At 29.1% G+C, this 13772-nt stretch overlaps 1 protein-coding gene across 2 annotated transcripts in view; it reads left to right on the top strand.

Moving 5' to 3' along the window:
- The window catches only part of LOC129984658 (nephrin-like), a 386728-nt gene that overhangs the window by 258173 nt on the left and 114783 nt on the right, over positions 1-13772 (top strand). For both annotated transcript variants that reach the window (XM_056094579.1, XM_056094580.1), the window contains exons 5-6: positions 1614-1913; positions 2989-3279. In XM_056094579.1, coding sequence (XP_055950554.1) covers positions 1614-1913; positions 2989-3279 — 591 coding nt within the window. The remainder of the gene's footprint in view (positions 1-1613; positions 1914-2988; positions 3280-13772) is intronic.

Here is a 13772-nt window from a genome sequence, read left to right as displayed (position 1 = left end):
GAAATTTAATGCCGGCCTCTAGCCAGAGGTACGATTTAATTAATGCAGTCCAGAAACGCCGTACAACAGTATGATTCTGGAGTAATGGTTTAATAAAACAAGTTGAAGCTTTATTCAGAGACTTGCTGATGAATCTCTTTTCGTTAAAAGTTATGGAAAAGAATAATTTATTTTTGAGCAGCATGCTTTGATGTGGAAAGATTTTCATTTGGGATGGTTTTCAGCTTTACTTTGCTTTAGGAGAATTTCACTTCATTCATTGCTTCTATTCGTACGTCATAAAATAATGTCCTTTAACAACAGAGTTGAATATAATAGCCTTCTATTAAAATTCCTATGTCAATTATGCAAAAGAATTCTTGAGTTTCGTTCTATGAGTACAGTATGCATGGGAAAAATTAATTTTAGCTTATATGCTTCGAATCCTTTTTAATGATGTATTCAATTCTTTCACAATTAATTCTTCATCACAAATAATAATTTTTTTTAATTATACTTTTCTTTTATTCATTCTGAATTTGAGTAGAAAAAAGGTATCATGGAAGATTAAAAGCCTGTTTAAAATTGAATTATTTATAATTTTGGAGTAAATGTTAAACGAGACTTGAAATTCTGCTTCATAAGACTTAATTCTCGCATGGTTTATTTATTGATTTATTATTAAATTGAAAATATTCTTCTGAAACTAGGAACTTGCATTAGGATTATAGGAATATATATTTTTTATATCTTAGTGTATCAAATGGCTATTTTTCGAAAAAAAATTATAAGGAATAATTAAAGGAAGAACAAATGCAATAAACGATGAATAAAATTAGAAGTGAATGAAACCGAAACAGTAAAGAAAGTTCGTAAATGACCAATTATCACACAAAATTCCTCTTTAGTTAACTAGAATATTATAATACAATATTTCCATAGCCTTAATGGGAAAGTACGATAATTTTTTGAGAGAATATCTAAATTAAGGATGACAGTATTTAAGAATTAGAACTGATGCATGATAAACAATTCAACAATGAAATTGTCAAGACTATGTACTTTATCCTTTTTTTCCCTTTCAGCTACATAATTGAGTTTCCATAGAAAATTTCATAGCCATTAATCTTTATTTCTAATAAATTTTATACAAGCTAAGACTTATTGAAAAAATTAATACCAGAAGATTTATTTCTAAATTTAAAAAATAATGCATCTCTATTTAGAATACCTTGTTCTAAATCAGTTTCCCTGTCTTAGTTGCTTTCAGAATTGAAATGCAGTTTCATTAAGATACACTAACGAAAGAAGGATCTAAATATATGAATGAATAACTTAATAAATATTTTCAATCCTTTTTTCAAATGTTTAATAATAAATCTTTATTATTTCCATTATATAAATATTTTTTTTCATTTTTTTTCCATTATATATTCCCATATCACATGCTTTCTTTCATCGTCCAAGCATTTTATTGCAAATAACCTTTTCAAATGTTAAAACCTATACAACTTATCCATAAAAGGCAATTTTGTTAAAACTGCTGTAACTTTGTAATAAATACTTATACTTGATTCTCTTATACTAATTCTCCAATAACTTTGAAACTGAAATACTTATACATGATTTTGTAGTGTCACCACAGGAAGTTAGAATCGTTACTCCAAGAAGGCCATTATCGTCCGGAGAAGTTCTCGAAGTAGTTTGCCAGACTTTTGGATCCAGGCCTCCAGCCCGATTGTCTTGGTGGATTGGTCAGGAATCTTTGAACACCTTAGCCAAAGAAACAGTTTCTGGAGATGGCAACGCGACAGTTAGTCGTTTGCAGTTCCGTCCAACCAGCGAAGAGCACGGCAAGTTCTTAATATGTAAAGCTCACAATCCTGAAACGCCGGACAGTGCCTTAGAAGATAAATGGGAACTGAACGTGTACTGTAAGTATCTTGGAGTATTACTCTTCAAATAACTTTAAAGATCCTTTAGATTTAGGTCAGATTAGAAACTTTTATGGTATTACTGGTCACGTCCAACAAAATGTAAATCGTAACAATATATAAAATATGATATTTGTTAAATGATATATCTTACGTCCTCTAAGTTGGAATCAGTGTTTCTATATATAGAATGGTTAGAATCTCAGCGTTAGAGAAAATAAATATATGGTCAATATGAAAATAGAAATTAATTTTGATATGCCTTTTAAAATTCGCTAAGATGAACGTGAAATTTCTCTTACAAACTGCATTACGTGTATTTATTAATTTGGTATTTGTTTGTTTACGACAATAGTGAGCATCTATTGTATCCCTATAACACTTGCAATTCATCATTATTACGTATCTTGGTGCGACAATAATGCAATTAGAAACCAAATCCAATGCCCACATATCGAAACACAATTTTTTTAATAAAAATATTTGGTAATCTATGACTTCCTCAGTCAAAATCACACTTTTTTTTAAATATGCGACTTCCAAAAACAATCAAAGATAATCATTATATGCTTATTTCTAAATATCTAGAATAAATAAAATATCTGAGAATGTATATTAAGCCTAATAATTATGCATACCAGTCATCTGTTAAATCTTTTGAACTAAGCCCAATTAAAAAAACAAAGTGCTGAATATAGATTTTCACCTTTTTATTAAAAAAAAAAACTTGTGCATTGTCATTACGGGACTTGTAATAATAGGCATTTTAAATCAGTTTCCTTTGTTTCATTCCTTAGTTTATAGTTCATTGTTTGCATAAGCATCATTAAAATTCTTTTCTTGCCTCTTGTTCAAGGAATGAGAAAACAGGATGGAATATGAAAACTCAAGTTGTTTTTTTAAATTATATAAAAAGGCAATTATATGTATATAGGTTAAAGGATTCAAGATCATTCGCAAATATCGAGTTTTTCTTAATTTAAATTTAATTAAAGAATAATTATTTTTTTAATAAGACTTCTTTTCTCAAAGAGGTACATCTTTCATCGGTTTTCTTGGTTTTTATTTTTCTTAGTTCCCCCTCAATTATCTCTTGCACTGGGTGCAAGTCAACAATACGAGCACATCCGAGAAGGCAGTGATGTATACTTTGACTGCAACATTCAGGCCAATCCACCTGTTACCAGTGTCAGTTGGAAACTTCACTCGAGACCCCTGGAACATCAGCCAGCTGCTGGTATCATCATCAGGAATCACTCCTTGTTGTTGCAAAGTGTGGGAAGACGACACCGCGGGAAATACCAATGTCTGGCCACTAATACCGAAGGAGAAGGTGTCAGTGAAGAAGCTGAACTTATGGTACAATGTAAGTGGTCTTATGAAAAAATAAATGTTGATATTAAAACCAATATAACGATATTGGAATCCATGTTGGAAAATTTAAGGTTATTATGTAAAAATTTGGATTAACCCTTTAAAGGTCCATTTTTTCTAGTCATATTATGTTAAACTATTTTTAGGCTTAAAATTAAAATTAGAAAAGGGATTCATTTAGCTTATTAGATAAATTTAATTTGATTAATTAATAATTAAGTAACAAATCAAGACACATCATTTTGTGTGAGATAAAGAACTGAAGCATCTAAGTTTCTATCTTTCAAAAAAAAATTTGTCAGAACTTATACCAACCTACATAAATTGATACAAAGATTGATAAATTTGGTGGGAAGCATACTTCCCACAGCCTTAGAAAGGGATAACATATAATGTGATTTTCAAATTATTTATCATATTGCATAGAGTTACATGATCGTCACAGTTATGTACAGCTACTTGATTGTTTTCAAATTGCATACTATTATATGATAGTCGTAAACAGTTGCTTTCATAATTTAATCTCTTTTCTTTTGCTAGCTTATACGAAAAAATGTTTTTTTTAATATATGGTTTAGATTATAAAGCTTTTATAATTTCTTTCCCTCCTCTAATTATACAGAGAATACGCTTTAGTCTTAAGTAAAGATTTTGATGTAATTTATGATGTTGCGCATTCCAAATAATCAATTCTTTGGGCTTTTCAATTCTTTTATCACAAATATTTTATCAAATAAAAGGACACGGATTCAATATATGAAACATCAAGTCCATAGATATAATTTCAGATGCATTTTAAATCAGTCACTTATTGAATCCCTTTTCAATCGGCTATAATTTTACGCAGGCTGATTGAATTCCCCATTGGAGGAAAGATGCACGCTGGATTTTTCCCTTCTAGTAATTACTGTGACTCTAAGTCATGATAATGGATGCCAGATTCAATTTACACAGCACGTAATCTGAAGTTTAAAGCATTGATCATTTGTAGCCATCAGAAACAAAGATTCATCACGAAGACTTCCTCTGTCTGTTTCACAACTTTCTATTCAAATATTATGTATATGAACATAACTCATTGGACTCCTACAGGTTCCAGAAGTTTTGAAACTATTGTGTGTTTTTATATATTTTATTATTTATTAGTAGCAATTTAATTTTGAAAAAAAAATTATTGTCTTTATTCTGTCGAATCCAGTTTTCAAAAAGAAAGTGAAATGCAATATATATATATATATATATATATATATATATATATATATATATATATATATATATATATATATATATATATATATATATATATATATATATATATTGTTACGAATCTGTGATGCTGCTTCCCAACATAGTTGGTTCCATCATCAGAAAGACTGTTTTATAGTGATCTGTATTGGACGGAGTCTGGGTGTCGCGTCGGAGGTCCCAGAACTTGGTGACAAACTTGGCGACCATTTGGCGATTTGGCGACGAATTTGGCGACTTTGGCACCAAAATAGATTATACCCGAAACATCGAGAATTTTCCCGATCCGTCCATTAGGAACAGATATACGCCTCGAACATTCCTGATTGGTTGCCTCGCCTCCTGAGACCTATAAAAGGAGACAGTCTGCAGCTGCCGGTAGTAGTCGGAATCGACGGTGAAGAACGAGTCTTCCAAAAAATAGCAGAGCAGCGACGGAGTCAAGCCAGTGCTGAACTAAGCTGTGCGCTACTGTCTGCAGTAGAGTCTTGTTGTGTTCATGTCTCGGCTGAAGATAATTGTCTTCTCTGTGCTGTACATAGTTGTCGTCTTTGCGCTGTCCTGTCCTGTCTTCGTGTAAATAAACGTCGTTGTTTTTTTTTTCTACTGCCGCCAGCTGATTGAGCGTTCTCCACCCCATATAACTTGCACTATCCAAACGAACCCGGGAAATTTCGTAACAAGATATATATATATATTAGCTATAAAACAAAGAATTTTGAGTTTATAAGTAATAAAGCAAAAGTATTTCACAGAAATCCCTTTCCTTTCTCTTAAGGTGCTCTAAATTCTCTAAGTTCGGCTAGTGTCAAATGGACTTCGCGGTTTGATTTCTTTATATTATCCAAATTTGTCGTAAAGAAAAAGAAGTAAAATTATATATATATGAATAAAAATTAAACACAAAATTAAGAAGGAGTGTATAATAAACAGTACAAAAGCATTTCACAAAAAGAATCTCACTTTTCTTTTAAGGTAGTTTAAATTCTCTAAGTTCAGCTAATGTCAAAAAGATTTCGTGGTTTGATTTCATTGTCCAATCCAGATATAGCATAAAGGAAAAGAAGTAGAATTAATAACTACAAATTCGTGCTATGTATATATGGATCACGATGGCATCTACGAATGAGAAACGCAAGTAGATACTTAATTGGCAAATATCAAATTTATATTTCCAAAATACTATAAAATTTTGAAATTCCAACATCATCAGATAAAATATGATTATATTTTATAAAGAATAATAATATAAACATAAGCTAAAATTTAATAAATTTTATATATATTTATACTCTCATACACACACACACACACACACACATATATATATATAACTAATGTATTGTAAAGGTTATTAATATATATTATTTATTAATATTCTTTACAAAATACTTAAGGAAATCTTTATATTTAATCAAGTGTTAAAATATCTAGTTTCACCAGTGAGTAACTATTCTTCTCTATTAAATGTTGAGCCCTTTTAAACATAAAGCATTCGCCAGAGGCAACTAAATCTATATTGCTAGGCCTTTGGTGATATCAATCATGCGATGTATGACCTACTGACATTCCACCATCGCCATACTCCCGACTAAGAACAATGAAAAAGGGATAGATTTGATTTACTCTTCATTCCCCAAAGCCTGTCGCTGCTCTTCAAGGATAAAAGGGGATGTGATGATATTTGAGGGGGCTTCATAATACATCGATAAATGCCTCTGAGGTATCCATATTTCGTACCTCTTGCTTTCTGATCTTCTTTGGACGCTGGGAACTGATCTTGTAAAATTTTTGATGCATTTAAAAGAGTGTGAAATAAAAATTAAATGCTTCATCATTAATTTTTAAATATGAGTGTTATTTTAGTTGCGATACAAAAACAGATTAAAATATGAATATCATTATAGATGCATTATCTTGTTAGTTTGAAACAAAATGGAAGAATAATAATTACTAATTGTGTGGATAATTAAGACCTACTTTCAGAGAAAATATAAATATCTAATTACAGAAAAAAATCTAATTATTTGATCCCTTTATTATAATATATCTGATGAGTAGTTCATGAAAAATACATGCTTTTTAAACACTTGTATTTGGCAATGAATCTTTAATGTTTATAAAGACAGAATATGGTAATAAATGTTTTCCACGCTTCCAAATGTGCTTGAATTTTGAAATGCTGCCCGTTGTGTGTTCTCGAAAGCTTATAATGAAACATGTAAGTATCATAATATTTAGATAACTTATAATAAAAGTTTGAATATTTTGTTACAATCGAAACTTATAGTTTATTTGATTAATTTAATTAAAGTTTCTGCCCACCCATAACTTTAAAAACGCCATCTGGTGGTAATTTTTGAAAAAAAAAATGCTTAAAAGATTCTGTAATTATTATTATAATGAATTCAGAAACAGGGAATAAATAATAGAAATTAATAACAAATCAATTTTAGATTTAAAATAAATGTGTGTTGTCAAATAACGTTTCAATTTCAATTTCTTTCCTCACAATATTACTTACACACTTAACAGCCCTAAAGCAGATTCCTGCATTTCAATAGCATGAATACGAGACGCTGAATTGCTACTTACAGATTCACAATGAGTTTAAAACACTTTTTGCTATGCCAAATAATTATTTAAAAAATCGTAAAACATCTACATCAAGAGTAGAAATTCTTCATTGCTATAAAAGTTGAATAAATGCCAGATAAGGTCTTAGTATTAACAGAGCTTTCCGATTAAATAATTTCTTATTTTGAGGTTACTATTTTCGCTGCTGTACAGTCTATAATAAAAAGTAAGAAGACTTAAACCTTAAAGTATTTGGTTAGATTTAGTATCTTATAGTTTTTATTATTAAACAGAAATGAATAAGTCATTGCTTAGTTTGAAATATGAAAGTATTCTTAAAATTATTATGTTTTTGAGAAACAAATACACTGATTATAATTCGAAAGCATTAAAACACAAAATGTTTAAATCAGTAGCAAAAACAAATAATAAACAAACATGATAAAATATGATGATGTAAAAATACGAAAATGATAAAATGATAAAACAAATGAAAAAAATAATTTTCAAATCGATAAGTGCTTAGTTTGAATTATAAAAGTATTTTTAAAATGAATATGTTTTTTTATGCAAAGGTTTTTGTTAATTCAGCAATATTTTGTAATGCAATGGTGGAATTGTAATTTTTTTTAAGTAAAAAAGAGAAGCTACAAAACTAGCTTTTAGTAATGTAATAGTGGAATAGGTATTTTTAGTCTTATGCTGAATTTCTTAAAGGTAAAAAAATGAGAAGTTATAAAAATATCTTTCAGGAAGTGAACTTCAAATCCTTTGCTATAACTATATCTGACCATCAAAGAAAAAGTTCTTTCATTTTAAAATTCACCACTGCTGAATGTGCATCCTATTTTAACCAGAAACTTCAATCCTCTCTTGAGACAACTTTGAAATTTGAAACCCCATCTTGAAAAGAAGAATAGAACATATTTTATCAGCGGAGATAATAAAGGGAGACATGTTAAAAATACCTCTCTATAACGAGTCTCTTTTTTTTACCTCTCCGGTTTCTATCTAAAATTAAACCGAGACGATTAGTCACTTTGATTAGAGAAGCCGTCACCAACTCTTTTCCGCCTTTGTTCAATCAATATTTCCTCTCTCATCTCTGGCTGCCGGTGGTTGCCGGACGTTTTGGCACTGGGCCGAAAACGGTGAGTGTATTTATAGAAACAAGACAAAAACAAAATCAGACCTTCTCTTTCCTTGAAACAAAATAAATTTTCTCTGTATTTGGACCAAAATTCATAAATAATGCATTCTTTCTCCATCCAAAGTTCAAAGTAGTACCTGGCGTAATGCGGAATCTCGAAATAAGGGTTTCTTGACGTAACAATCGAAGGGAATTATGGGTATTTTTTTCTGTTTAAAGCTTTGTTTTGGTTCATGGTTCAGCTTAAGTCGGTTTCCTTCGGTTAGGTTGTTTTTTATTGCCTTTTGAAAGGCCCGCTGAGTGTTAAGTGCTTTCTTAAAATAGCACTAAAATCCCAGTATGGGAACTGGTGTCATTTATCTCCATGAGCGACTCATTAAAACCTTTTAAAACTACACCGTTAAACCTTCTTCGAAAGTTTGTTTTCGCTTACTTAAAGCTCAAAGCTCAGAAGCTCAAAGACGTCATTTTACTTAATGAATTTAAAATGTTGTTTTAATTGTTTGTGCATTTCTGAATTGAACGAGGTAAGAGAGATTTTGTTCAATATGCTTCGCGCAAGATGGAATTCTTTTTAACTTAACTTGTAATATTAATTTCAATTAGTATGGCACTTATGTTATGTGCTATTGTTAGAAGTTAAATAAAATATGGTCCAAGATACTGAGAAATAAAAACAGCTTAAACATTAAGAATATTTAAATCTTCAGAATGGTGCGGATGTATAGCTTATTTTAACAAGGATATATTGGTATTCTTGTGAGAAAGTAGTTAACATTTATACAAGATGCATGAAGCTAAAAAAAATATTTGGAAATTAAGAATAATATCATTGTAATACTCAAACTACATATTGTTTTTCTCTGGAACTAAGATAAATTTTGCTTTCCAGTTCTTTAATTATAAATTCATAAGACTTCAATTAATTGCGATAAGAGTAAGAAGACTAGTTCATAAAATCAACTCTAGTTTGAAAATTCAGCGCTGGAAAGATTCTAGTATAATGAAATCTGTGATACTCATTTCAATTAGTATGAATTTTTGTTTTTTTTATATTCAATATAAAATAAAAATTAATAGGGGGCGGTTTTTAATATGTAGTTGTATCCTTAGGAATAAAAATAGTATTGGTTCTTCAAATTTGAGATAGCAATTTTATCTTAGAAAATATACATCATATTCTGGCTATATCTATTGTTCCTTTCTTTTAGGAATAATTGTTTTTGAATGCATAAAATTTAAATTTATTCACATAAAAAAAAACTTTAATTGTTCTGAAAATGAAAAAAAATATCTAAATAAGATCACAGTATCGGGAAAGAGAACTTTTCCTGATACTGTGATCAAAAGTCATATCACTGACTTTCCGACCCTCCTAAAGGCCCACGGATGAATAATACTGAATGACCAGACTGCCGCAACAGCAACACTGGCGGGAACTGTGGTTGAGTCCTAAGGGCCATCATCGGCCACGGTACAACCCTTCCCTAAGGAAGTACGTCCCATCATCGATTCCAATCACTATGCCGGAAGCATCTCATTCTCATTTTGAGGTGTCCCTCAGGAGAGGACATCGGATAAACAGAAATACGAAATTTTAAATATGAATTCATACTCTGATTAATAAATTAAAAGGTATTCACTTGAGTTAGCCTAAATATTATATTGTTTAATGATAATACAAAAACTATTGTATTTCATTTTTTTTTTTTTTTTTTTTTTACTGAAAGATGTCAATGATGCATACAAAAGGAAAATATTGTTTCAGCAGGCGCTAATTACATTTAAATATTTCTGGAATCATGAAATATTCTAAAAAGGATTGAATCACTTTCCAATGTGCTAATCCTTGGTAATTCGTTGAAAGAAGGAAAAAATGGTTTCAAATTAATCATTACATTTTAAAAATAAATTGTCCAAGAAGGGGTAGGGCTATTATATATCATATCATTTGATGATTACTTAGCAAATATATGCCCTAGCCTCTTTTGAGGGTACTCAGAAAAGAGTAAGTAAAAGAGAGCACTTATCTGTCTCCCAAATCCATTTGAGCGAGCGTCTCTAATAAACAAAGCAAGCGCCTCAAGTAATTAATAAATCGCACTTAAGGATATGAAAAAGCAATTCTGTAATGATATTCAGATATCTTCGGTGCTAGACGAAATTCCGTTAAACGGTTAGTTAGGGTCTTTACGCATTGATAGAGTAAACATTATTTAATCCCCTAATCCGTCTAATAATGCAATGTAATTTCCAATTAGTATAAATTTTATTTATTAGAATGAAAAAAACAACAAGGACAATTCATATTCTAATAAAATTTGGGGAATAAAAATCCACAAATCATTGAGACTATATAATATTTGTTTCAGCAGGGATATAGATATAAATTTCTGCATAGTGTTACAAATTTTTGGTGCAATATAAAATCTTGGTAATATTTTATTTGTGGTCAAAAGACTTCCTCTATCTGTTTTGATGCATGGTTAGGCTTATATTTATTTTCATTTGGAACGCCTACTAAGTGTTAAGTGTCTCCCTAAAATATCTCAGAAATCCCAGGATGGGAGTGGCAAGAACGTAACGTCGTTTATCTCCATAAGAAACTAATTAAGCCTCTTTTAAATCTACAAGGTAAAACCTTCCTCGTAGTTTGTTTTCACTTTCCTACCTCAACAGCTTAAAGGAGACATTTTTCTTAATGAATTTCAAATGCTCTTTTAATTGTTTGCACAAACCTAAAAGGAGCAGAGATGGCTTCGTTTAATATTATTTAGGGCAGTATAATTTTTACTTACTTATTTTTTTTCTTGTCGTTAATTAATTACTATCGATTTCAGCTGAATTCTTATGTTATTTAAAATTGTAAGAATGTAAATATCATATATCATTTTAAGCAAATGAAAAATTATAAAGTTTCAAGAAATGCTTTCAGGATTTGAAACTAATACTAAAAATTCCGTCTTAGCAAATATGTATTAATTATAATAACTGGGTGGTAATTTTATTTCTTAAGGGAGAAATTGAAGTGATTCAATTAATGCGACGGAACTTTCTGTACGGTTTTTTTTTGCATCTACTGTAAGCTTTATCTAAAAAATTAAATAAAGATTAATTTTTTTTGGAAGATTTGCTTTTCAAACATTAAAACATGAATTTAACATTTCATTAATTTACACAAATAATATTAACAACTATTAATCAATTTCTAATACAACCAACTATCAATCTATTTCAATATTAAATTGTTTATAAACTAAATATTTGTTAAGCTATACATAACGAAAAAAAAATAATAATGCTGAAAACATTCTACAGAGGAGACTGTTGAACCTATAACAACCAAATTCCGCACGTATTTCATTCTTGGATAGTAAGAACTCAGCAAAAACGTCTGTTTTTTTATTTTAATTAGATTTTGAATAAAAATTAATTGACATAATAAAGATTTTTTTTTAACTTCAAAATATATTATTACAAAAACTTTTTTACGCCGATTTAAATTTCAAAATATTAATTTTTTAATGACATCAGTTTTATTTCCATGCATTGTTTTTAATAATTTTAATGTATTTTTAAAATATTTTAATAATTTTTCTACATTATTTTTCATTTCTTGAATTTTTACATTTTGCACTCATGTAATGCGAAGTTGTTAAATACATATTTTGGGTGCCTTTTATCATTGCTATTGTTGATTTTAAAGTTATAAAAACAGAACAGGCAGTTGATTTAAGACAATCATGTCATGCTGCACTGCTTCGGAGAGTAGGGTCTTCCTTTTTAATAAATTATTGATAAATAAAAACATACTCTATTTACTTAAAATTTGTATGTATTATATGTACAATTTGTATGTATTATATGTATGTACAATTTGTATTGTATTATGTACAATTTGTATTAATACATCAGCTGTTAAAATTTGCTTTCCCGAGAGAAATAAGGAACTAATTATTTCTCAAAGACTAACAGTAAAATCAATATGAATAAAGAATAATAAATTTATTTTTTATATAAGCAACACATTTTTCTACGTCGTACATCTTTATAAAGTACATGCAAAAGACTACATGAAATTTCACAATATAAGGAATTTAATACACGAGAACTTTTAAATATAATGTTATTGCTTTTAAATAATTTCTCTTTAAGCATATACTCATACTATTTAAATCTAAAATTCATCGAATTCAAGAAGTTTCGTGTGTCAAAAAAAATTTTTTTTTAAAAAAAAGGGCCTTTGAAGGTATTGAAAAGATTTCAAACTTTTATTTGTTTACACATTTTAGGCAAAGTCGATTTTCATTGGCTAGATTATTTTTATTGCTTTTTGAAAAGACCGCTGAGTGTTCTTAAAATAGTTCACATTCCCGGTATGGAAACTTGTGCCATTTATCTCCATAATCAGCTCATTAGAGGCTTTTAAAACTATAAGGTATAGTCATCCTTGTAGTTAGTTTGTGTTTACATCAGCACTTTAAAAACGATGCTTTGGCTAATGAATTTAAAATGATCTTTTAATTGTTTTCACATTCCTAAAGTGAACAAAGAAAATTCTAAGCAAGCCAAAGTTTTCTGTGAAGGCAAGGTTTCCGTTTCCACTTTTTATGCTTGTAATTAAGCATGCAATATTAATTTAAATTAGTAAGACTTTTATATTCTCCGCCATTGTTAATTAAACATGAAATTCTAATGAAAAGCGAAAAGTTTAGGAGGTAAAAATATGCTTTTTTAGTTAGAAAGTTTAGATTATATGTTTATGTGAATGGATAAAGATTATTAACTCTCATATTTTAGTTTTCAATTAATCATAGAGTGTTATTTTTTCCGACAATAAAACAATACATTCTTTAATTAGTGGAATCATTCGTGAACTGTGAAAAATAAAGAAACTATGGATAACTTAGCGTTCCTTATTTGATATATGATTAATATTTTAACTAAACTAAATTCTATAATATTAATTTTAAAGGAGGTAAATATTGTTTTATTGGTATTTTTGTATAAATATGATGTGATACTGTTTTAAAAAGATCTAAACTTGAAATGCTTGAATGAAAAACTTGAAATGTTAACTCAGAGTATGTAATGTGATAATATTTATGTTAACAGATGAATATTATAAGTTCTTATAAATTAATTTTTCAAAACAAACCACTTTTTTTTAATACTAATACTGCATATTTTTGAAATTGAGGATTTAAATTATTTCTGCAGTAAAAGAAAAAAAGCACAAATAATCTCACCAGAACTTTCCCATATTTCTTCCAATAAAGCTCTTATCAACTTCCGCCTCGCATAAAATTGAAGATCTTAAGTAAAGCAGCAAATACCTTGCATAGCATTGGCAAATAGTTACGAAATACATATCTTTGGCATTTTTACTTAATCTGTAATCTGTAAATATGTATTTCGGATACCTTTTTTTTCAATCGATTGAAACAAAATTCGACATGGAACTATTGTTATAATCACATGGTCATATATCGAAATTTATTGGTTTCAGTCCT

The sequence above is a fragment of the Argiope bruennichi genome, chromosome 9 (genome assembly GCF_947563725.1).
Source record: "Argiope bruennichi chromosome 9, qqArgBrue1.1, whole genome shotgun sequence".
In the NCBI taxonomy this organism is placed as follows: domain Eukaryota; kingdom Metazoa; phylum Arthropoda; class Arachnida; order Araneae; family Araneidae; genus Argiope; species Argiope bruennichi.
Note: the sequence above shows the minus strand (reverse complement) of the source record. Positions and strands in the feature narration are given on the sequence as shown.